The following is a 23,418-nucleotide window of genomic DNA, read 5'->3' on the forward strand; positions in this document are numbered from 1 at the left end:
AACCAGCCTCTAACTGCCCAGCTAGCGAGGAGTTTTTCCTCACGGGAGCCCGACCAGACATCCTTGGAGAAGAATCGAACTTTAGAGGCAGGTGCATCAGCCCCTTGGGGAAGTCAGGGCCCTTGCACGCCAACCAGAAAGTTACTGTTGGCGGGACCCTAGTGGTGACCTGGTGGCCAGCGAGAGCCGGTCCAACCCTCCCTGACACCTCGCCGGACTCTCCCCAACCCCTCCCCCAGGTCCTCTCCCCGGAGGCCCCGCCCTCACTCCACCCCCGCGGTCGCACGAGCGGCCGGGCCGCTCTGGGGGCGGGGGCCCCGGGACCTGAGGCGGCCCCGCCTGACCTCGACCTCGGTCGAGCGAGCCCGACCGGAGAGTCCCACCCGGCAGCCACAGGCCCCGGTCCGCAAGCCCCTCCCTTCACCTCTCCCCGCCCTGGCGCCGGGCACGGGCCGCGCTCCCTCGAAGCGGCAGGGCCCGCAGGCGGCCATGGCGGCGGGCGCCGGGGCCAGGCCGGCGCCGCGCTGGCTGAAGGCGCTGGCGGAGCCGCTGAGCGCGGCGCAGCTGCGGCGGCTGGAGGAGCACCGCTACAGCGCGGCGGGCGTCTCGCTGCTCGAGCCGCCGCTGCAGGTTTACTGGACCTGGCTGCTCCAGTGGATCCCGCTGTGGATGGCTCCCAACTCCATCACCCTCCTGGGCCTGGCCATCAACCTGCTCACCACGCTCGTGCTTATCTCCTACTGCCCCACGGCCACCGAGGAGGTAGGGCCCACCTCCCGCCCGGCCGCGGAGGAGGGACCCCCAACTGCTGTCCCGGGAGCCCCTATCCCCCGCCCGAGCCCCGCCCGAGATGCCCCGCCGTCCCGCAGCTGGAGGTGCCCGGGAGAGCCGGGAGACCCCCGCGAGGCTGAGCCTCGGGGGTGGGGGATGGGGGGTGGGGGGGGAGACCGCCACTGCCCCGCGCTGCGTCCGCCCTGACACTCCCCGGGCCACCTGGAGGCTGTCGCGCCGCTACCCTAACGGTGCGTCCACCCCGAGCCTCCCGGGGCGGCGGAGGGGTTGTCAAGGTCACTGCTTCAACCCGGTATGCACTCAACCTCCCCCGGGCCACAGCAAGCCTGCCTGCCCGGCCTCCATCCCATCCGGCGCCGAGCTGTGGGATGGACAAGCTGTCGGTTACTTTGCACACTGGGGACTGAACGCCCCCAGTCTCCGTCCTTCCTGTCTGGCACCAGGGCTTGAGGTCGGGTTGGCCAAGCCGGAGTTACCCTTTGGACACTTTTATAATCGTCTGTTTCTCACGGTTGTGCTAGTGATCCTGAAATTACTGGTAGCACTGATCAAAGATAAGTTACTTCCAAGAGGTAACTTCCACTTTGCCTCATTGACCTGCAAAACAAACTAAGGTATTATTAGCAGGCGATAATCCTTATTATCACGACCCAGGGGTCACAAAAGCCAACAGATTTTGTTAGCAATGCGTATTTGACATATATCTGAAATAAGAGTAAATTAAAAAAAAAAAAAGTAGATAACGTGGGTTTTGGACAAGTGTTAATCAGAAGCCCCCTTGGGCTCAGTGTGGATGGGGTAGGAGGCCGAGGGGGTTGACTCCCATTTGTAGCTTTAAGGCATAGTACATGAGATAAGTATCACATTGCACATTCTGTGACACAGCTTTCTTGTCTTTTTTCTCCAAATAGTGAAATCCCTTTTATAATCCTATTTGAGGATAGGTTCTGTGGGGAATTAATTCAAGTTGAAATTGGATAGCAGGAATACAATGGAAATATTTTATGCCTTCCATACTATCCGTCCATTAAAAAAATATTTAATGGAGCCTACATTTTAAACATATCTTGCCAATTGATGGTTATGTTTATTACATATGAGTTCTTGGCAGATGTTTCCATTGTTATTCATTTCCATATTTGCAAAAAGTAAGTTTCTTTAGTTTTTCATTTTTGCAGTCTGTTTGCAGAATTTCCCAGAGTTGGTGCACTGGATTTACAAGTGGAAGGTTTGAAGGGAATTAACCTCTTCTATGTAGGTAGCTTTAAAAAATTTTTTTTTAACGTTTATTAATTTTTGAGAGACAAAGTGCAAGTGGGGTTGAGGTAGAGAGAGAGAGAGACAGAGAGAGAGAGAGAGAGACAGAGAGAGAGAGAGAAACTGAAGCAGACTCCAGGCTCAGAGCTGTCAGCACAGAGCCCCATGAAGGGCTCTAACCCATGAACCATGAGATCATGACCTGAGACGAAGTCAGACACTTAATCGACTGAGCCATCCAGGAGCCCCATGAGTAGGTAACTTTAAATGGAGACCAGCTTTCCAAGCTAGAAAGCTATGCTTCAACCACTGGGTTTTGTAGGTTTCCTGTGGAACTTCTCCAATTTTTTTGCTTATGTGTGTCCTTACTGAGCAGGACAACCTACCAACTTTAAAGTTCAGAGATTGCCCATTTGTACATTCTGCACTGCACAGCACCTTGTATAAAGCAGAGGCATGGTAAATATTTGCTAAATTATTGACTGCATGAATGAAATGTCATCTTGGGAGGTAATGTTTTTCTACTCTTATTCAGTTCAAGCTGGTCTTGGAATAAATACTTATCAGTTTGGCCTGGGAATTTTAAGAAGAGTAAGCAAGAATTAGGGCTACTAGAGAAAACAGAAATTGAATTGCCCCCTCCTCACCTCGATGAAGCATTTCTATCTGAATTTTACTCTGTATGTAGTCCTTGGCCCCCATTCCTTGCTACCTAATCCTAAAATAGGATCACAGACTTCTACATAAAGGACTTTAGAGCTTATTTAATGCCATTCCTACATTTATATATAAGAAAACTCAGTGATTTGAATCTAGTTCTTTAGGCTCCAGCCTAATAACATTCTTTATCACAAAACACCCATACACTTACTTTTGACTGGTATAAAGTGTGGCTCCATTCTCTTTTAACCTTACTTGAGTAAATGTCGGAGACACATCAGTGTCTCAGTTAAGAGTAAGAATTATAGGGGTGCCTGGGTGGCTCAGTGACTCTTGATTTCAGCTCAGGACACGATCTCACGGTTCGTGGGTTCAAGAACCATATCGGGCTCTGCACTGGTTGTGTGGAGTCTGCTCAGAACTCTCTCTCTCTCTCTCTCCCTCTTTACCTGCCCCTCCCCCATGTGGAGACGCCCTCTAAATAAATAAATAAGTAAACAAACAAACATTAAACAAACTTAAAAAAAAAGAGTAGGAATTATAGCAAATAGGTACCTATTGGTCAGGGAATTAATACATTTATTTTATTTGTGATGATAAAAAGTTGAACCAAAAAGGAAGTTTTTCTGAAGAATCAGAAAGACTTTAAGAAATGGTTTATTCCCTCTATAAATAATTCAGATTATAGTTGCCTTTGCTCTGTAAAGGGTTATTTGTTGGGGACTATTAAGAAAAGGAAAATAATCTTTAGATTCCTATTCAGACATTTTTTTTAAAGGTTTTTTTTTACGTTTATTTATTTTTGATAGAGAGACAGAGCACAAGCAGGGGAAGGGCAGAGAGAGAAAGAGACACAGAATCCAAAGCAGGCTCCAGGCTCCGAGCTGTCAGCACAAAACCTGACGTGGGGCCCGAACCCACAAACCGCGATATGATGACCTAAGCCGAAGTCAGACTCTTAACTGACTGAGCCACCCAGGCGCCCCTAGACATTTTTTTTAATTGGGTTTGGTTTCTTTGAAATCTAGTGTTTTCTTTTTTCTTACTTATCTCCCTCTTTTTTTTTTTTCTTAATTTTAACCAGCTCAATAAAATCAAGCATCATTTATTAAGGCAGGACTCTTGTAAGGGAGTGGCCTCCCTTACTAAAACAAAATATAAACTCCAATTCCTTTCAGGATTTGAAAATTCTAGAATCTGGACAGGGACTAAAGTGAGGCAAGCAAGTACTCAGGCCTCAGGATTTAAGGAAGCACATGTATGATCCTGACCCTGGGGGTAAATGCAAGCCTCTGCTTCTGAAGCCTGGATGCCTCACTTTCCTCATGGTAGAAGGAGCTTCTAATTGCCTTGGGGTTTATCCCTCTGATTCCTAAGGCTTGCCTTAACTTGATTCCCAAGGTATATAAGCTGTTCCTGTTTTAGACTTTTGACCTGGGCAGAAAGGCTCTGACCACTTGGGTTTTGCAAAGTTAAAGAACAGAGCAGATGTTAAAGCACCCAGTACAGTGGATGTTGATAGATCTGACCCCAGGGAGTCTCTTCATATCCCTCCTCCTTCTTGTTCCCCTGAGCACAGTGAGAGGCTGGCATTTTCAACAAGAACTCTAGTAAGTACTGAAGAAGGCTTAAAAAAAATAGGGAAAAGAAAAAGGACTATTCCCCAAAATATGAAAAGAAAGAAATCTACATTTCAAAGTACAAATTTCTGTTGTCATGAAAGAACCCTTTGGTCCCAAAGTGTTGGTTGAACTGCATTTGTATAAGCTGCTGGCTTTCCTTCCCCCATTTTATTACCTGCTTCATTCCCTGAAAATAGGTATACTCTTCTCAAATGCTGGCCCCTAATCAGAGCTGAGGCCTGAAGGTCTGGGTTGAAACCAGAAAGCCCCCAAGGCCCTTTCTGATTGGCACTGAGAATGATCTTACCCTTGCTGACCACCAACTGCTTCTGGAGCCTTGGAAACCTCCCTTGGGAGCCCTCCCTCTGTAAACAAGGAAGTGCTCCACCAGCCAGAGGCACACAGTAAACAGTCTCTTAATCCTCCTTAATCACTGTTAGAACAGTGTCAGACTAGTAGTCTGTTAGAAATTCCATGAATTTTCTTTTAAAAATCCACTTTTTAACACCACACTAACATTACATTTTTCCACATGTGCATGATCTGTCTTCTAATTTTCTTTCTTCCTCCCTCTTATAAACGCACTTTTCGTTTTTATGGAGAGAGAGGTCAGTTGCTCTTTTGATAATTGAAATCTCCCTGTTAGCATCTGATCCAGTTGTTACTGATTATATAATACCTTTTGCATATGTGTCATCTCACACCCAAGGCCATTTAAAGCAAAGAGGTAATTTTTTCAAGTATAAACATTTATATAAATAAGCATTATATAGTTCCAGTATTTCCTAGATTTTAATTTGGGAAGATTTTTACTTTTGTGTATTACCCATATATACTATTTTTTATTTACTATTTTTCTTTCCATCAGCTTTAAATCACTTTTTAAAGACATGGACTCGTTCTAAGCCTTAATATCTATAAAGTCATAGATTTGACAGCTATGCTAGCTATTTTTCAAATATGTTAAAATATTTCCAAAATATATTAATATAAAGTCATAAATATTAGAATGAAAAGTTGACCCATGAATCATCTAAAAATGTCTTATGTAGTATCAGTAATAACAATAACAGTAATTAAAATTTGCTGAGCTCCTTCCATATGCTGGGCACTTAACACTTTCCGTATAATTCTTTCTTTTTTTTTTTTTTTTTAATTTTTTTTTTAACGTTTATTTATTTTTGAGACAGAGAGAGACAGAGCATGAACAGGGGAGGGTCAGAGAGAGAGGGAGACACAGAATCTGAAACAGGCTCCAGGCTCTGAGCGGTCAGCACAGAGCCCGACGCGGGGCTCGAACTCACGGACCGCGAGATCATGACCTGAGCCGAAGTCGGCCGCTTCACCGACTGAGTCACCCAGGGGCCCCTGTAATTCTTTCTTTGATCCTCACAGTGAGACAGGAGCAGTGATTATTTTCATTTTTCATAAAGGGAGACTGAGGCACTGAGAGGTTAAGTAACTCATCCAATTCACTCAGCCAGTGATGAAAGCAAGGATCTGGGTACAGGTAGAGTCTGGGACTCCACACTTCTAACAGGTGTGCAAGAACAGCCCGGGGCATGAATTCTTCCCTTTGGAAACTGTTTTACCTGATAAGGAACAATTAGATCATCTAGTTATTTTAGCTCCTGTGGTATGGACAACAGATTTTAAAAACAGACATGTCTCATATCCTTGAGAGGATTATATTCTAATATGAAAGATGGGACCTTGGAGACTATCTAGTCTAGCATTTTCATTTACAAAAGACCTAAGGATGTGTTCCAGAAAATCAAGTATTTTAAGGTCCAAGCTTGTAAGTGAAGTTTGTCCAGTGAGCAGAGATGTGCTCACCGATCACTTTCTAATAAGTCTTTTCTTCCTTTTCCTGATTCGTGTGTGCTTATTCAGATGCATGTATCAAAAGAGGATAAATTGGTTTATATGTGAGTGTTCCCTCTGACCCAGAGTTATTTTTAACAAGAATAGTTGCCATATGATCTGGTTCAGAACTCTGGTTTCTCTAATTATAAAATGAATAATAGCATCCTATAATTTAAGTAACCGAAAAAGTAAAATTTCCCACTTACTTTTATACTGCTGTTTTTTAGTGGTGTTACTGAAAAGCAATTTAAATTTATTAGTGCTTTAATTTAAATGACTAAGGGTTATGATTGATTCTTAGTAATTATTTTTGTTTTCTAGAATAAACTTACATAATAATTTTTAATGCAATAATGCAAGATTCATCATTAATGAAGTTATTACTTAAATTGTGATATAGCCACATCATTGAATACCATGTTGTCATTTACAAGAGTAATGTAGGTCTTCATGGTTTACCTGAAAAGATTCCTATGACATACTGTTAAATTCTGATCCTAAAACATAACAGTAGATATTATGAAAATTACAGAATTTAAAACTTTACACGTTAGGAGTTCAATATTACCGGAAGAAGTTCTACTTTGGGGAATAGGTTCCTTCTGTAGTAGTTTTTTGATAAATTGCTTATGACTTTATAATGCATAATCTAAGCCTGACTTTTCCATGCTTATGTTTAAAATTTTTGAAAATAAGTTCACATGAAAACCTGAAATGAATTGGGGTGGCTCTTGTAGATCCTCCTTACAGAAGACCCAGAGTCTTCTGTAATTACACCTGTTTTGAAGACTCCTGGAAGGAAGGGTCATCCTGTTCCTGGCCAGTGCATCTCTAACCTGGAGCTGGTTTTGCAGAGGTAACAGGTTAGAAAAGAAGATGACAGTTTGCAGCCTACTTAATAGCTTCCAGCTGGGGGTGGAGGTGATGACAGCAGGGAAGAAAGAAGGTAGGTTAGGTCCCTGTGGCCTTGGGAAGACTGGAAAGGAGTGAACCAGGTACTGGGGACCAGTGTGCCTTTCTGGGCTTAAAAGGAAGGAAGTGTCACATGGCTCACAGCCATTTCCTAGGGCTCACTGCACTTGAAATTGGATTGTGTGAGCAAGAAAGTGCTTCTTAGCAGGTTTAAAGAAATAGGTAGTCAGTGAAGTAAGAATTCATGTCTGTGCAGCCTGCAGCCTGATGGATCCCATAGCCTGGGGAGGTCGGAAGACCTGATTCCTGGACCATCTGGCCACTCATCTGGATGGGACTTCGTCATCCCTTCCTAAGTTTTACTTTCCGTCTTTAATAAAGAGAACATGGTAACTGCCCTGTCTCTGTGGATTGCTGTATCAAATAAAATAATGTTGAAAAATGCCCTTTGTTGTACTGTTTTAGATAATGTTATTACCTTTCCAATCTGATCTCTTGGTCCCAAAACAGGAATCTGGTCACTGACTCATGAGTAAACCTTTCATTTTCCAGGCCTCAACCTTCGTTTCTGCAGAGAGTTCCTCTCTCTTTTTCTTGTCTAAATTCCCCTGCACTCTTACCTGTTTAAGCTCTAAACCTTTAATTCTTCTAGTATCCTAATGAAGTAGTCTTAAACTAGTGAACCAGTCTTCCTTTATTTTTTCCAAATGAGGGGCAGAATCCACCCCCAACTGTCGTGTCCAGGAGTGAGCGAATTTATTTCAGTATGGATTTCCGTTAACACCTTGACCTTTCAATTTGCCTGTGGCCAGTCTCCCAGACCAGAGGTCAGAATTAAGCTTTTAATGCTTAATTGGACCTTGGCTCCAGTTGTTTCAGTATAAGAAGGTTCTGGGCATAGAAGGGAGAAATGGAATACGTCTCAGGTAGATGATGCACTTTGAGAAGTCTGTCATTTAGGGGGAAAGTATTTGGTGGAAAATAGATGATAAAAAAGTGACTTTTTATGTCATTCCAGAAATTTTAATAATTTCAAGTTTCCAATTTTACATAGATTTGAAATGTCACTTCTCTCTCCTTTGGTTTTCAAAATGAAAACAATATAATTTTTCAGAGCAGGAAAAAAATGGGTAAGAATTTGCTTATTTGAAAAGTCACTGGGATTGTTCTCTGCAAAACACTTTGGGATTTTTTCAGAAAGATTCGAGGTGGTTTGTTTTGTTTTGTGTTTTCCACTCTTGTACTGTCAAGATGATTTAGCAATTCTCTGTTTTTTTGCCCTCTCTTAATTATTTCACAGTTTGCAGATAAGCTTTTAAAAACATGCTAATCAGAACTGAATGTGACATTTAATTTTTTAATTTTTTATTAAGTTTTTTAATTTTAATTCCAGTATGGCTAACATACAGTATTATATTAGTTTCAGTGTTATGTATAGTTTCTATACATTACTCAGTGCTCATCACGACAAGTGCACTCCTTCATCCCCTTCACCTACCTCACCGTCCCCTCATCCACCTCCCCTCTGGTAACGCTCTTTGTTCTCCATCATTAAGAGTCTGTTTTTTGGGTTGTCTTTTTGTTTTCCCTTTGTTTATTTTGTTTCTTAAATTCAACATGTGAATGAAGTCACAGTATTTGTGTTTTTCCAACTGACTTCACTTAGCATAATTCTCTCTAGCTCCATCTGTGTGGCCAGTAGCAAGATTTCATTCTCTTTTATGGCTGAATAATTTATATATATATATATATAAAATTAATATATATATACACACACACACATATATGTATGTATGTATATATAGTTATTTATGTGTATATATGTGTACACACATATACACATATACGTATATCCACATACCATATCTTTTTTATCCATTCATCAGTTAGTGGGCACTGGGTTTGGGCTTCTTCCATAATTTGGCTATTGTAAATAATACTGCAGTAAACATCGGGGCACATATATCCTTTCAAATTAGTGTTTTTGTATTCTTTGAGTAAATACCCTTACTGGGTCATAGGGTAGGTCTATTTTTAATTTTTTTGAGGAACCTCCAGACTTTTCCACAGTGGCTGCACCAGTTTGCATTCCCACCAACAGTGCATCCTCACAGACACTTACTGTTTCTTTGTGACATTTTAATATGCATATTCACAGCTCAGGTTACTTCTATCCTTAAATTTTTTCTAATTTATACTGCTTTTTTTTTTTTTAACTAGAAGAGACTTGATAAGTCCTTTTAAGCAATTAGTAGTGTAATCGTTAATACTGGGCATCTAATATTAACAAATAATGAAACTTCTATTAAAGTTAAGTTCAAAGTAAACTTCTATTTACTTAAAAAGATTGAAGAATAAAGTAGCAGGTTGATTGGATATTTGTAGAATTACCACATAAACCATACATAGATTGGTATATTAAAACTTATATTTGCCACTAAAAGTGTACAAAACAATTTAATGAGAATAGCTAACCTTTACTGAGCACCTCCTTACTGTGTGCCAGGCTCTGTTAAAGAGCTAAGAATTTTTTATCTGATACAACTGTAAGGATTATTCACATCTTACATGTGAGTACCCACAGTTTAGAGAGGTTAAGTGATTTGCCCAAGGTCATCTGGCTATTAAGTGACAGAGTCAAGGGCTCAAACACAGATCCAACTTCAAAGCCTTACTTCTTAATAATTTTGCTATACTTCCTCCCTAAGACATAGAAATCTGGCTTGACCATCGCTATCACCACACACGTGCCTGAGGAAAAAGAGTATATTTATAAAGTGTGAAAGAAAAGAATGGTCATTTTAAAATCTCTTTTTCTCTGTCTTCTTCAAATTGAATCATTTCTATTCATCTGTATTCAACTTTACAGACTCTTTCCTCTCTCTCACTATTATCTATGCTTCTATATATGATGTTTCTGTTTTCCTCTGGCTTCTGATTATCATGTGCCTTGGTGGGTTTTTAAAAAGTATTTATTCTGTTGTGTTTGTTGAGCTTGTTGGATACGTGAGTGTATAAATTTCAAATTTGGAAACTTCTCCAGCCATTATTTCTTAACATTTTTTATGCCCAACCCTCTCTTATCTCCTCTGAGACTCCAATAAAAATGTTAGAGTGCTTCTGTTGTCCCACTGGTCACTGGTACCCAGATCAATTATTTGTAGTCTTTTTTCTTTCTGTGCATCATTTTTGATAGTTTCCATCAGTATTCTGCAAGTTCACTGATCTTTTCTTTTGTGTTGTCCAATCTCATCCAGTACATTTTACATTTCAAATACCTTTTTTTCATATCTAGAGGTTTCACTTGAGTCTTTTATATTTTCCTTCACCTTCTTGAACATGCAAAACGTATTTATAATAACCTTTCATGTCCTCATCCAATTACATCTAATTCCATTTTCTGTGTCATTCCTAGGTCTGATTGTATTGATTGATTTTACGATTAGTTGTAGTTCATATTCTCCTGATTTTTGTATGACTGGTAATTTTTGTTTGTTTGTTTGCATGACGTAATTTTTTATTGGATGCCAAACATTGTGAATTTTACATGTTTGAGTACTAGATTTTTTTTTTTATATCCCTTTGAGATATTGCACTTTGTGTTGGCTGTAGTTGAGTTACGTAGGATCAGTTGGCTTCTTTTGAGGCTGGACTTTATGTCTATTAGGACTCTTCCAAGAGGCCTTTAGTCTTGGGCCAATTTCTCCCCAGTGCTAAGGCAATACACTTCTGAGAACTCTACCTAATGTATTACAAAGTCTTTGTGTTGTGCCTCGAGGGAGCATGAAAAATTTCCAGCTTTGTGTGGCCTTCAAGAATTATATGGCCTTGGGGTGCCTGGTTGGCTCAGTTGGTTGAGCATCTGACTTTGACTCAGGTCATGATCTCACTCACAGTTTGTGAGTTCGAGCCCCGTGTCAGGCTCTGTGCTGACAGCTCAGAGCCTGGATCCTTCTTCATGTTCTGTGCCTCCCTTCTCTCTGCCCCTTCCCCACTCATGCTTTCTGTCTCTCTCTCAAAAATAAATAAACATTAAAAAAAATTTTTTTTAATTAAAAAATAAAAAGAATTATGTGACCTTATACTGTCCCATGGTTCCTTCCTTGGCCTTGGTTAGTAGTTTTATCTCATTTAGGCACAGGTCACTTCTCAGCCAAAGACTCAAAGATACCCTTCTGTAGATCATGTGTCCCTCTTTTCTCTGATGCTATGCTCTACAGATTCTAGCTGCTTTGACCTTCCAGAATTCTGCTACATTTCTCCTCAGCAAAACAAGATCACTGGGCTCTGTTCAGGTTCCCATTCCTGTACTGTGGTCTGAAAACTGCCTGTAGGTACTAAACTAGACCACTGTTGGGCCCACCTCATTTGTTTCCCTCTGGCAGGGATCACAGTACTGCACTGCCTGCCATGTCTGAAAATTTGTTGCATTTGTTTTATTGCTTTTCTAGTTGTATAAGGTGGGGACATAGATCCAGTCCCCTGACACTCCATCATGAATGGAAGCACAGGTCTGTGATTTGTCTTTAAGATCTTTTTTCCTAGCAAAAACTTACTGAATAATTTCAAATCAAAAACCATATATAAATCATATATTGAAAGGGCTGTGAATTAGGAACCAAAATCAAGGTCCTCATCCTTTCTCATTTAATCTTGTGTTTCTCACTCTTTGGACTTCTGTGTCCCTCTACCCAGATGACCTAGAACAATTCATCTGATTTCTCAGTTTGGTTCTCACCTGTCAAAGGAGGCTTATGAATGGTTTTTATAACACCCTGAGGTGATATAAGGTGAGAACACAAGAAAATGTATCAATTGGCTTAGGTTGAACTATTTTCAAACAGAAGCTAGCTTGTTGTCATGTACCAGTATTTATTATTCACGTTTATCTTTAGGCACCATATTGGACATACCTTTTATGTGCACTGGGACTCTTTATCTACCAGTCACTGGATGCTATTGATGGGAAACAAGCCAGAAGAACAAATTCTTGTTCTCCCTTAGGGGAACTTTTCGACCACGGTTGTGACTCTCTTTCCACAGGTAAATTAGCGTTATTAGTGAAGGCTTTTCCCAATTTTGTTGTTGTTGTTGTTAATAATGGCTTAAAAACTAACATGAACTGAGCTGTTTGGTCAACTTTTTGGATAGGCATACATTTGGGGGCAAATTTTCACAGTGTATTTTGAAAGTATGTTCAAAAATTAATTTTGTTTGGTGTACCTTATTGTGATGCCAAGGTTACATACCCTAAAACTCTGTATTTCTGAACTCTGTATCTCTGAATGAATAATGGCAATTATTTCATTAATTATTTTTAATTCTTAATGGTTCTTAAACCTTGTTTCTTTCAGTATTTATGGCAGTTGGAGCTTCGGTTGCTGTGCGCTTAGGAACTCATCCTGACTGGTTGTTTTTCTGCTCTTTTATTGGGATGTTCATGTTTTATTGTGCTCACTGGCAGACTTATGTTTCAGGCGTATTGAGGTTTGGAAAGTAAGTATGTTTTTTAAGTTGTACATTTTTAAATATAATTCAATTTATTTTCACAATCTGTTATATTTTATTTATCCATAAGGAGAACAATGCTTCAATCAGGAATTTAAATTATCTTTTAATTTATTAGAGCATCCATAAATGCTACAGCTTAATTTAAGTCTTGCAGGGATTCTGCACGTTATAAATAGTTATGTATTTGATAGTAATTTTATTTCTTTCTCCCTTTTAGTAGCTTACTAACTCAAGCTTACATTATACAGGAGAAAGAGAAAAATAAGGGACCTGAGTAAAAAGTACTTAAGTAAACAGCATTTGACTTACATAATAAAATAATGAAATATGGAATCTAAGGGTCCTTTTTGGTCAAATCTTCATGTGCCCAAAAAGGGGCACCCCTTACATCAGTCACCAACAAGATAATTATGACACTGTTCAGTTGTGGTAGACAATTGATGAGATAATGTAAAAGCACCTTGAAAATGTTAGAGATAAACATCAGATGATAAATATGCCTCTGATGCCTTTCTTAGACACCAGGAAATAATGCCAAAAACAAGAATTCGATTCTGTTTTCCTCTTTCCCATCAGCTCCCTCTCTGCCTGATCCTTCAAGAACTATCTGCCGTTGGCTCATTCTCAGCTCTGCCTTTCCGCATCTACTGATTCTTTGTAACCCCACTTTATTGCTGCATAGGAGAAACAGCCATGGAAAACAAAAACAAAAAACCTCTGATGATACTAAAAATATCATCAGGAGAAGCCCAAATCTATGAATCATGTAACAGAGGGAAGGCCTTAGGCAACTCATCACATTGATTCTAAATTATGGAATAATTGTAGTACCACCTAGTGCACTTGCATGTTTCAGGCACTGTTCTAAGTGCTTTACATGCATTAGCTCATTTGTTCCTCACAGTACCCTGTAAGGGTATTACCGCCACTGTACAAATGAGGCAGAGAGATTCTGTAACTTACACTGCTGTTAAGTATAGAGCCAGGATTAAAACTCAAGTCTATTTGACTCCAAACCCCACACTCTTAGCGACTGTTGTTCAGTTCCCTGGGACCAGCAATGTATTAGATTCTGTGGAAGGATACAAAATGCATTTTTTAAAAAATTCCTGTTTTAGGAGCTATATAGTATAGTGTATCAAAGGGATGATATAATACTTCTGTGACACTGCTAATACAGTCCATTGCCAAGTGTAAAATGACTTGCGCTAGGTTTCCATAAGCACTGAATAAATCCTACGTAAGGAAAAGGTAATTGTAGGTTGAATTAGTTTAAGAACACTTTTATGGAAAATCTGACTCTTTTGCTGATTCCCTATCAAGATCCCAAGGATCAAAAATCCTGGTTAAAAATTCAAGGCAACTATGGAAAACTAATCTGTATCTATTTATAAATTAAGATATGCTAAAATAGAAAAGTAACTTTGCAAAATCGAATGCATTTTAATTTGCTGAACTTGCTATGGTAAACTAGAGTAATATAATAATGCAGTGTTCTGGTTAATTATTATTATTGTTGTTACTATTAATGACTAACTTACCTTTTTGGCTTCCAACTTCACTAAAAATCTTTCTGAAATGAATTAGTTCACCTTGGCCTAGATGTAAATTTTACATTCATTTGCTATTGATTGAGAGTCTATTGTGTGCCCAGAACTAGACATACAAAGATGAGTTACTTGTGGATGGACTATGCCAGACAGATGGGAGTAAATCTAGGCAGAAGCATGAGGAAAGAAAGTACTCAGAACATTAGGGAAATGGCTATTTCCTCCACCACGTAGAGGAAAGGAAATCCTGCAATGCTGGGGCAAGGCTGGAGGGGTGGGGACAGCCATTTAAAATACTAACACTGGAGAGATGCCTCAGCAGGTTAACCATCCAATTCTTGGTTTTGGCTTAGGTCACGATCTCTTGGTTTTGGCTTAGGTCACAAGCCCTGCATCTCTAACAGCCAACAGTATAAAGCCTGCTTAGGATGCTCTCTCCCTCTTTCTTCCCTTTCCCCGTTCATGCTGTCACTGTCTCTCTCAAAATAAACAGGGGTGACTGGGTGGCTCAGTCAGTTAAGTGTCTGGACTTCAGCTCAGGTCATGATCTTGCAGTCTGTGAGTTCAAGCCCCATGTTAGGCTCTGTGCTGACAGCTCAGAGCCTGGAGCCTGTTTCTGATTCTGTGTCTCCCTTTCCCCCTTCTCCTCCCCTCCTTACTCTGTGTGTGTGTCTCTCTCTTTCAAAAATAAATGTAAAATATATATATATATACACACATATATGTATATATGTGTGTGTGTGTGTATATATATATATATATATATATATATATATATATATATATATACTAAAAGAAGATAAATAAAATACTAACACTGGATTGCAGAGATCCTAGGCACTATAGTTTATCATTTGGTCAAAGTAAAAATATCATGGAGCATTGAGTAGGATGATGGTTCAACTTAACATTACAAGAAGGGTCTATATGTAGCACATCATGCCTTTAGAAATGTTTACAAACTGTGCCAGTATCAATGGTCTGTTGGCTAGGATGGATTTCCTGAAAATTTGTCACTGAGAGACTTAGTTTTTTTTTTAATTTTAATTTCAACATAGTTAACATATAGTGTTATATTAGTTAAGGCACATGATATATAGTGATTCAGCAATTCTTTACATTAGTGCCCATCATGTACTTTTTTTAAAAAATATAATTTATTGTCAAATTGGTTTCCATACAACACCCAGTGTTCATCCCAACAGGTGCCTTCCTCAATGCCCATCACCTACTTTCCCCTCTCCCCCACCCCCATCAACCCTCAGTTTGTTCTCAGTATTTAAGAGTCTCTTATGGTTTGTCTCCCTCCCTCTCTGTAAGTTTTTTTTCCCCCTTCCCCTCCCCCATGGTCTTCTGAAATAAACAAATCATGATGTACTTTTTAATCCCCATCACCTATATCACCCATCCCCCCACCATCCTTCCCTCTGGTAACCATCAGTTTGTTCTCTTTAATTGAGTCCTTTTTTGGTTTGTCTCTTTTTTAATTTGCTCATTTGTTTTATTTCTTAAATTCTACATATGAGCGGAATCATATGGTATCTCTCTTTCTCTGGCTGACTTCTTTCACTTAGCATTTTACCCTCTAGCTCCATTTATGTTATGGCAGATGGCAAGATTTCCTTCTTTTTGTGTAAGAAGTTGCTGCAGCCAAGGTCAAAGAGGTTTTTGCCTGCTTTCTCCTCGAGTATTTTGATGGCTTCCTGTCTTACATTGAGGTCTTTCATCCATTTTGAGTTTATTTTTTTGTCTGGTGTAAGAAAGTGGTCCAGGTTCATTGTTCTGCATGTTGCTGTCCAGTTTTCCCAGCACCACTTGCTGAAGAGACTGTCTTTATTCCATTGGATATTCTTTCCTGCTTTGTCAAAGATTAATTGGCCGTATGTTTGTGGGTCCATTTCTGGGTTTTCTATTCTGTTCCATTGATCTGAGTATCTGTTTTTGTGCCAGTACCATACTGTCTTGATGATTACAGCTTTGTAATACAGCTTGAAGTCCAAAGATTTCCTTCTTTTTTATGGCTGAATAATATTCTTGTGTGTGTGTTTATCTCATATCTTCTTTATCCATTCATCTATTCAGAGACTTAATTTTTATAGTATTTATATTATTGGAATATAGAAGAGAAATGTAAATGCTATTCTACTTGTGGCTGTTTTCATTGTTATTTAAAAATATATGGGTTTCAGTGCAAATATGAATTTGTTACCTTGAATTAGATCATTTAAACTATAAAATGTTAATAAGTATTTTTAACCATAATTTTTAACTCTTAAAGATTTTTTTAGTCAGTGGCACATTAGTTAGTGTTTTCCTGAGCACAATATAGACTTACAGTTAAAATCTGTCTCTGTACTAATGCTTGTCTTGTGGGATAAGGCATATCTTATTTATAGCACATTTGCTCTCCTGTAGCAAATATTTTGTGTAATTCAATAGAGCAATGCTTAAAGCTTAATCTTAAATCCTAAACCATGTCCAATGTTCAGTTGTATTGTGTCCTATTTTGTTATTTACATGTGAACATTTAGACTTGGTGTTAATTTTTTTTATTTCAAAAGCATGAGGATTTCTATATGGTATTAGGTTCATTTGTCAAAAAAATTACGGTAAAGGACTAGTTTCTACCCCTACCCTCCACCCATGGTGGACTAATAACATGCAATTAAAAACTAAAAAACAAAACAGGCTTACAAAATACCATCCTCAATATTTCATTTAACTTAACAAATGCAAAATTACTCTGTCAAATTACCACGGAAGTTTTTAAATGCTTAGTCTCAATTTCTCCCCTTCACTCCTTGCAGACTGGTAACTAACCCTAGACCACACTTTCAATAGCACTGTTGTAGACTGTCCTTCATGATAACAGTTTGGGGATTAAGGATATACTTACACAATATCCCCAGGGTCCACCTTTCTTGGATTTTTAGTATTTTTTTGGATCCAAATTTTAAAAACTTGGACCCATTAATGAGTTCTCGTTGTAAACTGTTATACAGAATATTCTTTTATTTAAATATATTAGGCATATTATATTTCTCAAGCTTCAACTCTTTCTTCATAGTTCGAATATTTGAGTATTTGGTGAGTGATTCTCTCTTTTTATCATATTCTTTCAGCTTTCTTGTTTCTAGACTCAAGAACTGTCATTAAGGGAGAATGAAACTTTGAGTTTAATGTAAAATCTGTGATATGATGATGCATATGTGAAACCCAGGTTCCTAGCTCAATCCTCGTATGTGTCATTTAGTTCATTGAGAGAAAATTTATTCTATGATCCCTGCCATCTTTCCTAGTTGCTTCTGGTCACTAGTCATACCCTGGGGAAATTATGGATAATTTAGTGTAATTCTACCCCTGTTACTGGAAAAGAGCACAGAACTCTGGTATGAGTCGTAAGTATAGTGGGAAGAGAGCTTGGCTATGAACTCATTTTCCTATGGCAATTGTCAGCTGTTCCAGTACAGGCATGGAAAAATCATTTCAGTTTCCCTTTCCAAAAAATAATTTATTGGAATAATTTATAGCTCATAAGACTCACAATAGATGCTCAGTGTTAGTACTTTTCTTCTTTTTACTCTACAAAATACTACATGTTATACTATTATGTTTACATTTTTGAGCCAACTTGACTATTTCTCTACGCAGCCTGGAGGCCTTGGTTTGCCTGCCACTGATCTTACCAAAAAAACAAAAAAACTGGCTACCATTTTTATATTTTCCTTTTCTTTGTGGGTTGATGTTCAGTTCACCTTCTCCTCTTAACTGCCCCCAAGTAACTTAGTCTGGAAGTCTTCTTCCCTGCCTGGTTTTAATTTATCATCTAATCGACCACGCTACATGTCTTATATTTGCTGAGCAGTAAGTATTCCCGTAGCATCTGAAGACTCCAGGGCATCCAAGCAGAGATGTCAGGTAGGTAGACAGATATAGAAACCTGGAGTTTAGAAAAAACGATATGAATTTGGAGATAGGAATTTTGAGGTCCTTAGCCTATAGATGGTAATCTAAGTATAGATAAAATCATTCAGAAAATCTAAAAGGAGAAAAGATGTAATTATGGAAATGGTAGCATTTCAGATGTGGAAGAAGCAGCAGTCTAGGAAAGAGCATGAGAAGAGTTTCTAGCAAGGCAAGAGAATCAAGAGAGAGCATGGAATAAATAAGAACATAGCAAAACATTGAGAAAGGGAATGATCAGCATTTTAAAGACTGCAGAGAAGTTACCCAAGATATTAACTGAAATGTATCCCTTAGATTCGATCAATTGAAAGTCATTGTTTACCTTAAACAATTTTAGTAGAATGGGGCCAAAAACCAGACCACAGTAAAAAAGCAGCAAATATGAAGAGGAAGAAATTACAAATGTAGACCACTTTTCAGTTAGTCTGTTTATGGAGCAAAGGAGAAGAGGGGTCAGTAGCTTCAGAGAATGCAGACTAGAGACTGATGTTGGTTGGTTTAGTGGAGTTTTGTTTTTTGTTTTTTGTTTTTAAACTTAACATGTTCATGTAGGGGAAAATGTCTGTGGAAACCAAAAAACTATAATGACTATTAGTAACCTAATATTAGGACAGCTGTTTGAATTTTCCCTACTTTTTAAGTGAAATTCACTTGGGTGTTTAAGAATAGCCCTAAGTTACCTGGTTGTTTTTATATTATTCCAATTTTTCCTCATTACAAGACTAATACATGATTGTTATTTAAAACTTCAAATGTTACAGAAGTACATGAAGTAGAAAGTAAAATCCTTCTGTAATTTCAATGATAAGTGCTCTCAGCAATTTTATACATGATATACAAGCTTTCCCTCCCCCATGCATATCCTAATGTTTACCTGTATATGAGCACATACTGTTCAGTGTGCTCAGTTCAACAGTGTGAATTGATAATTCAGTGATAGACCTAAAGGTACAAATAAGCTAAACTTATGAAGATTCTAACATATTTGATATTTAACATATGGTTAACTGATCTTCATATTTGGGAATTTTATTTACAAACATCTTTTCTATTCTTTGTGCTTCCTCTTTAGAGTGGATGTAACTGAAATTCAGGTAGCTTTAGTGATCGTCTTTATATTATCTACACTTGGAGGAGCAACAATGTGGGACTATACGGTAAATCTGAATATTTAAATTTATATTTAAGTACTTTACAAATATTTAGGAAAATGCATTGTTAATTTTCTTTAGAAATTCTTCACATTGTAGTTACTAGTCATACCACTTCTTAACCTTTTTTCCTTCATTTTGTAATTTTACTATCCCTATATACCTTATTATGGCATTTTTCCCTATGCACGAATATATTATCACATAGAAGAAAATGACCCCATTGCCCTAATACAAAATTTAACACGCTCGTTGAACTACCTTTTCCAGACTAAAATTTATCTCATAAAACAGATATATGAAAGAGTAAATTCAGTAAAATATTTCATGTTTGAAACTTGTCCCTCAATATCAGGAAATAAGAGTTAATAATTTGCATTTTTTATAATCTACCATGAGGTAAAGTTTCCCATATTAAGGAGTGTTTTTATTTTCTGCTTGGTTGGCCTCAGTGTTTTGGTAAAAGTTGACTCTCAGGAGGCCACTGGGATAAATTCATGCTTTGCATAGAAAGAGAATTTATGAAGAAATAAATGATTCTATCTTTACAACCTAAGTCCATAACAATGGCTGACTCACAACCTCATGCCCATAGAGTTAAGAATAAGAAGGATAATATCAATAGCTAACAAATAACATTTACTGAACACCTTATGTTCCCACAGTTTACCATCACTGTGACCCTCAGTACAATACATGAAATAGATACTATCATTATTTTGTTGTATAAATAAGTTTTAGAATGATTAAGTAATTACTCCAAGGACACATAGCTAGTAAGTACTGGAATTAAGAAATCAAATTCCAGACTCTAGGTTTTTAGTCACTCATAGATATATATATACCTCCGGTAAAAATAGTAAGAGATACAAAACTAAACATACTCTTACCATAGGATCCAGCGACTGTGCTCCTTGATATTTACCCAAATAAGCGGAAAACTTATGTCCACACAAAAACCTGAACATGGATGTTTACAGCGGCTTTATTCATAATTGCCAAAACTTGGAAGCAATCAAGATGTCCTTCAGTAGGTGAACGGATAAATTATGGTACATGCAGGCAATGGAATATTATTCAGTGTTAAAAAGAAAGCACTATCAAGACATGAAAAGACATGGAGGGACCTCAAGTGCATATTACTTAGCAAAAGAAACCATCTGCAAAGGTGGCTGCATATTGTATGATTCTAACGATATGACATTCTGGAAAAGGCAAAATGATGGAGACAGTGAAAAGCAGCAGTTGCCAGAGGTTACTGGAGAAGGAGGGTTAATAGAAAAAGCACAGGGGATTTTTAGGGCAGTGAAACTATTCTGGCATGATACTATAATGGTGGATATCTGTCATGCATTTGTCCAAACTCATGGAATGTATATACCATCAAGAGTAAACTGTAATGGAAGCTACGGACTTTGAGTAATAATGTGTCAGGATAGGTTCGTGTATTATAACAAATGTTAACACTCTGGTGGGGAATGTTGATAGTAGGGGATACCCTGGGGGTTGAGGGTAGAGAGTATATGGGGACTTTATGTATTTTTCATACAATTTTGTTCATGAATCTAAAGTTGCTCTAAAAATTAAGTCTATTAAAAAAACAGTAAGATTTCTCTAAGGCAGTTAATTTCAGAATTGCCAGCTACAGATCATAACACTGGGCTCAGACTTGGAGCATATTTTTAAGTAGTGGTACATTTCCTGAGACATTCATATTCCTTCTCATCCTGTAAGAATGATAGAATCAAGGATATGCCACTATAGGCCTCTCAAATATACTAGAGGGATGCGATGTGTCTTTTATGTTAGCTGCCCAGCTGGTTCCCGTAAAAAGGTGAATGTTGACCTAGAGGCAGTTGGGTTATTTATTAAGTCAGATGTGGTTGTCTTAAATTTAATTCTGATTTAGTTACAATGGGGAAGAATTTAATTTAATCTTAAAATCATTTCATTCAATGTTTTGACAATACCATAGGAGGAAAGCACACCTGCTTATTCTTACCAACAAGAATACTTATTTTAGATGTAGATTTTCTAAATTTGTTCATCTGTAGTTTCCACAAATGTTAGTATAAATTTCAGTCTATTTTCAAAACACATTAGCCTATAGCTTTTGGCAATTTATTGTTACTGTTTTTTAAATCCTTTGCTGCCTTTGGAAGTTTTCTTGAACAGCAAATTGACCAACAGGTAAATATACTGTTAGAGATTTAATCCTGGATATTAACTACACAAAATTCTTGCATGCACACACACTGTGATATTTGTCACATTCATGATGCAGATCATGGTGTCTGACTTTTCCTGTGATGCTACCTTTTAGAGGTACTAAATTCAAGTGAACTATCATTTTTCATGTTTAAATCAGATGAAAGCTTATGAGATTAAATATTTCATCACAGTTATGTAAGTAGACTTCCCTGAATTTGGTGGATTCATTTTTCACTTAATGAATAAAACCACTAAAAGAAAAGTGACCACTTCAGGCTACATCTAAGAGTTAAGGCTTGCTTATACAAGAAAAAGGATAGCCTATTATACAGGGCCATATGATAATGTTTCTTTACTATTTAACAGGAAAATAAATTCTATTTTCTTAATGATTTGTTTCTTTCCTCTACCCCTAAAGATACCCATTCTAGAAATAAAATTGAAGATCTTTCCAGTTCTTGGAGTAGTAGGTGGAGCAATATTTTCCTGTTCAAATTATTTCAATGTTATCCTCCATGGTGGTGTTGGCAAGAATGGATCCACTATAGCAGTAAGATACTAATTTCATCATCATTTATTACTAATTTTATTCTAAATTTTATTATTAACCAGATACAGAAATACTAAAAATATGCTGGTGTTCCAAGAACAGGGAAGGGAACTATCTTTCTTTTTAAGCATGTAATACAAAAGCACTTTAAAACATATTAACCAATAAAGCATTTTTCCTCTTTTCTGAAGCCTTTTTCTTGTAGACTTTTCTGACATTCTATTTAATCATCTACTGTCTCATTACTGGACATAATTAAGAATTTCCATTCTCAGAGAATGAGTTCCTGATTTAATAGCAGGAAAGTTGCCAAAGGTCATGGCTTCACATACAGGGCGATTTATTACTCATCAAGTAAATTTTAGTGAAATTTCACTAAAATTTATTTTTAAAAATTATTCTACTATTGGAGCGCCGGGGTGGCTCAGCCAGTTGAACGCCTGACTTCGGCTCAGGTCACGATCTCACGGTTTGTTGGTTTGAGCCCATCAGGCTCTGTGCTGACAGCTCAGAGCCCGGATCCTGCTTCAGATTCTGTGTCTTTCTCTCTCTCTGCCCCTCCCCCACTTGTGCGCGCGCTCTCTCTCTCTCTCTCAAAAATAAACATTAAAAATTTTTAAAAATTATTCTAATATTTTAAAAAGTAAAATTTTAAACCTTAATTCTTAAGTTGAATAGGTACACCGTGTGTTTCTGTTTTTTTACATTTTTTTAAATGTAATTTATCATCATATTGGCTTATGTATAACACCTAGTGCTCATCCCAACAAGTGCCCTCCTCAGTGCCCATCACCCATTTTCCCTCTCCCCCACCCCTCTGTCCACCCTCAGTTTGTTCTCTGTATTTAAGAGTCTCTTGTGGTTTGCCTCCCTCCCTCTCTGTAACTATTTTTCCCCATCCCCTTTGCTCATACTATAATACTTTTGTATTTATTTTTTTAATGTTTTTTAATGTTTATTCATTTTTTGACAGAGAGAGACAACGTGAGCAGGGAGGGGCAGAGAGAGAGGGAGACACAGAATCTGAAGCAGGTTCCAGGCTCTGAGCTGTCAATGCGGAGCCTGATGCGGGGCTTGAACTCACAAACCATGAGATCATGACCTGAGCCGAAGTTGGACCCTTAACCAACTGAGCCACCTAGGCGCCCCATGTATTTATTTATATATATATTTTTTAAACTTCAGTGCTTTTATGTGGGAAAGGGTCAGAATTCCTGCCAGCTTTTTAAGCAAATACAATATTTATGTTTTTAAAAAGCCATACTGTCATCTTTAAGATAAACATAAGACGATAAAGGGGCACCTGGGTGACTCCGTTGGTTAAGCCTTTGGTTCTTGATTTCCGCTCAGGTCATGATCTCACAGTGGTT

At 38.3% G+C, this 23,418-nt stretch overlaps 1 protein-coding gene across 3 annotated transcripts in view; it reads left to right on the top strand.

Moving 5' to 3' along the window:
• The first annotated feature begins 309 nt into the window (after nucleotides 1-309).
• CHPT1 (choline phosphotransferase 1) overlaps nucleotides 310-23,418 on the top strand; it is a 31,259-nt gene continuing 8,150 nt past the window's right edge. For 2 of the 3 annotated variants that reach the window (XR_003424276.2, XM_027070993.2), the window contains exons 1-5: nucleotides 314-762; nucleotides 12,005-12,152; nucleotides 12,464-12,605; nucleotides 19,209-19,293; nucleotides 21,917-22,048. Coding sequence is in view for 2 of the 3 variants with exons in the window: in XM_027070993.2 (XP_026926794.1) it covers nucleotides 490-762; nucleotides 12,005-12,152; nucleotides 12,464-12,605; nucleotides 19,209-19,293; nucleotides 21,917-22,048 (780 nt within the window). In the remaining variant the exon portion in view is untranslated. Of the gene's footprint in view, nucleotides 763-12,004; nucleotides 12,153-12,463; nucleotides 12,606-19,208; nucleotides 19,294-21,916; nucleotides 22,049-23,418 lie in introns of all 3 variants that reach the window. The other variant, XM_053226664.1, reaches the window with a different exon arrangement.

The sequence above is a fragment of the Acinonyx jubatus genome, chromosome B4, assembly GCF_027475565.1.
Source record: "Acinonyx jubatus isolate Ajub_Pintada_27869175 chromosome B4, VMU_Ajub_asm_v1.0, whole genome shotgun sequence".
Classification (NCBI taxonomy): Eukaryota; Metazoa; Chordata; class Mammalia; order Carnivora; family Felidae; genus Acinonyx; species Acinonyx jubatus.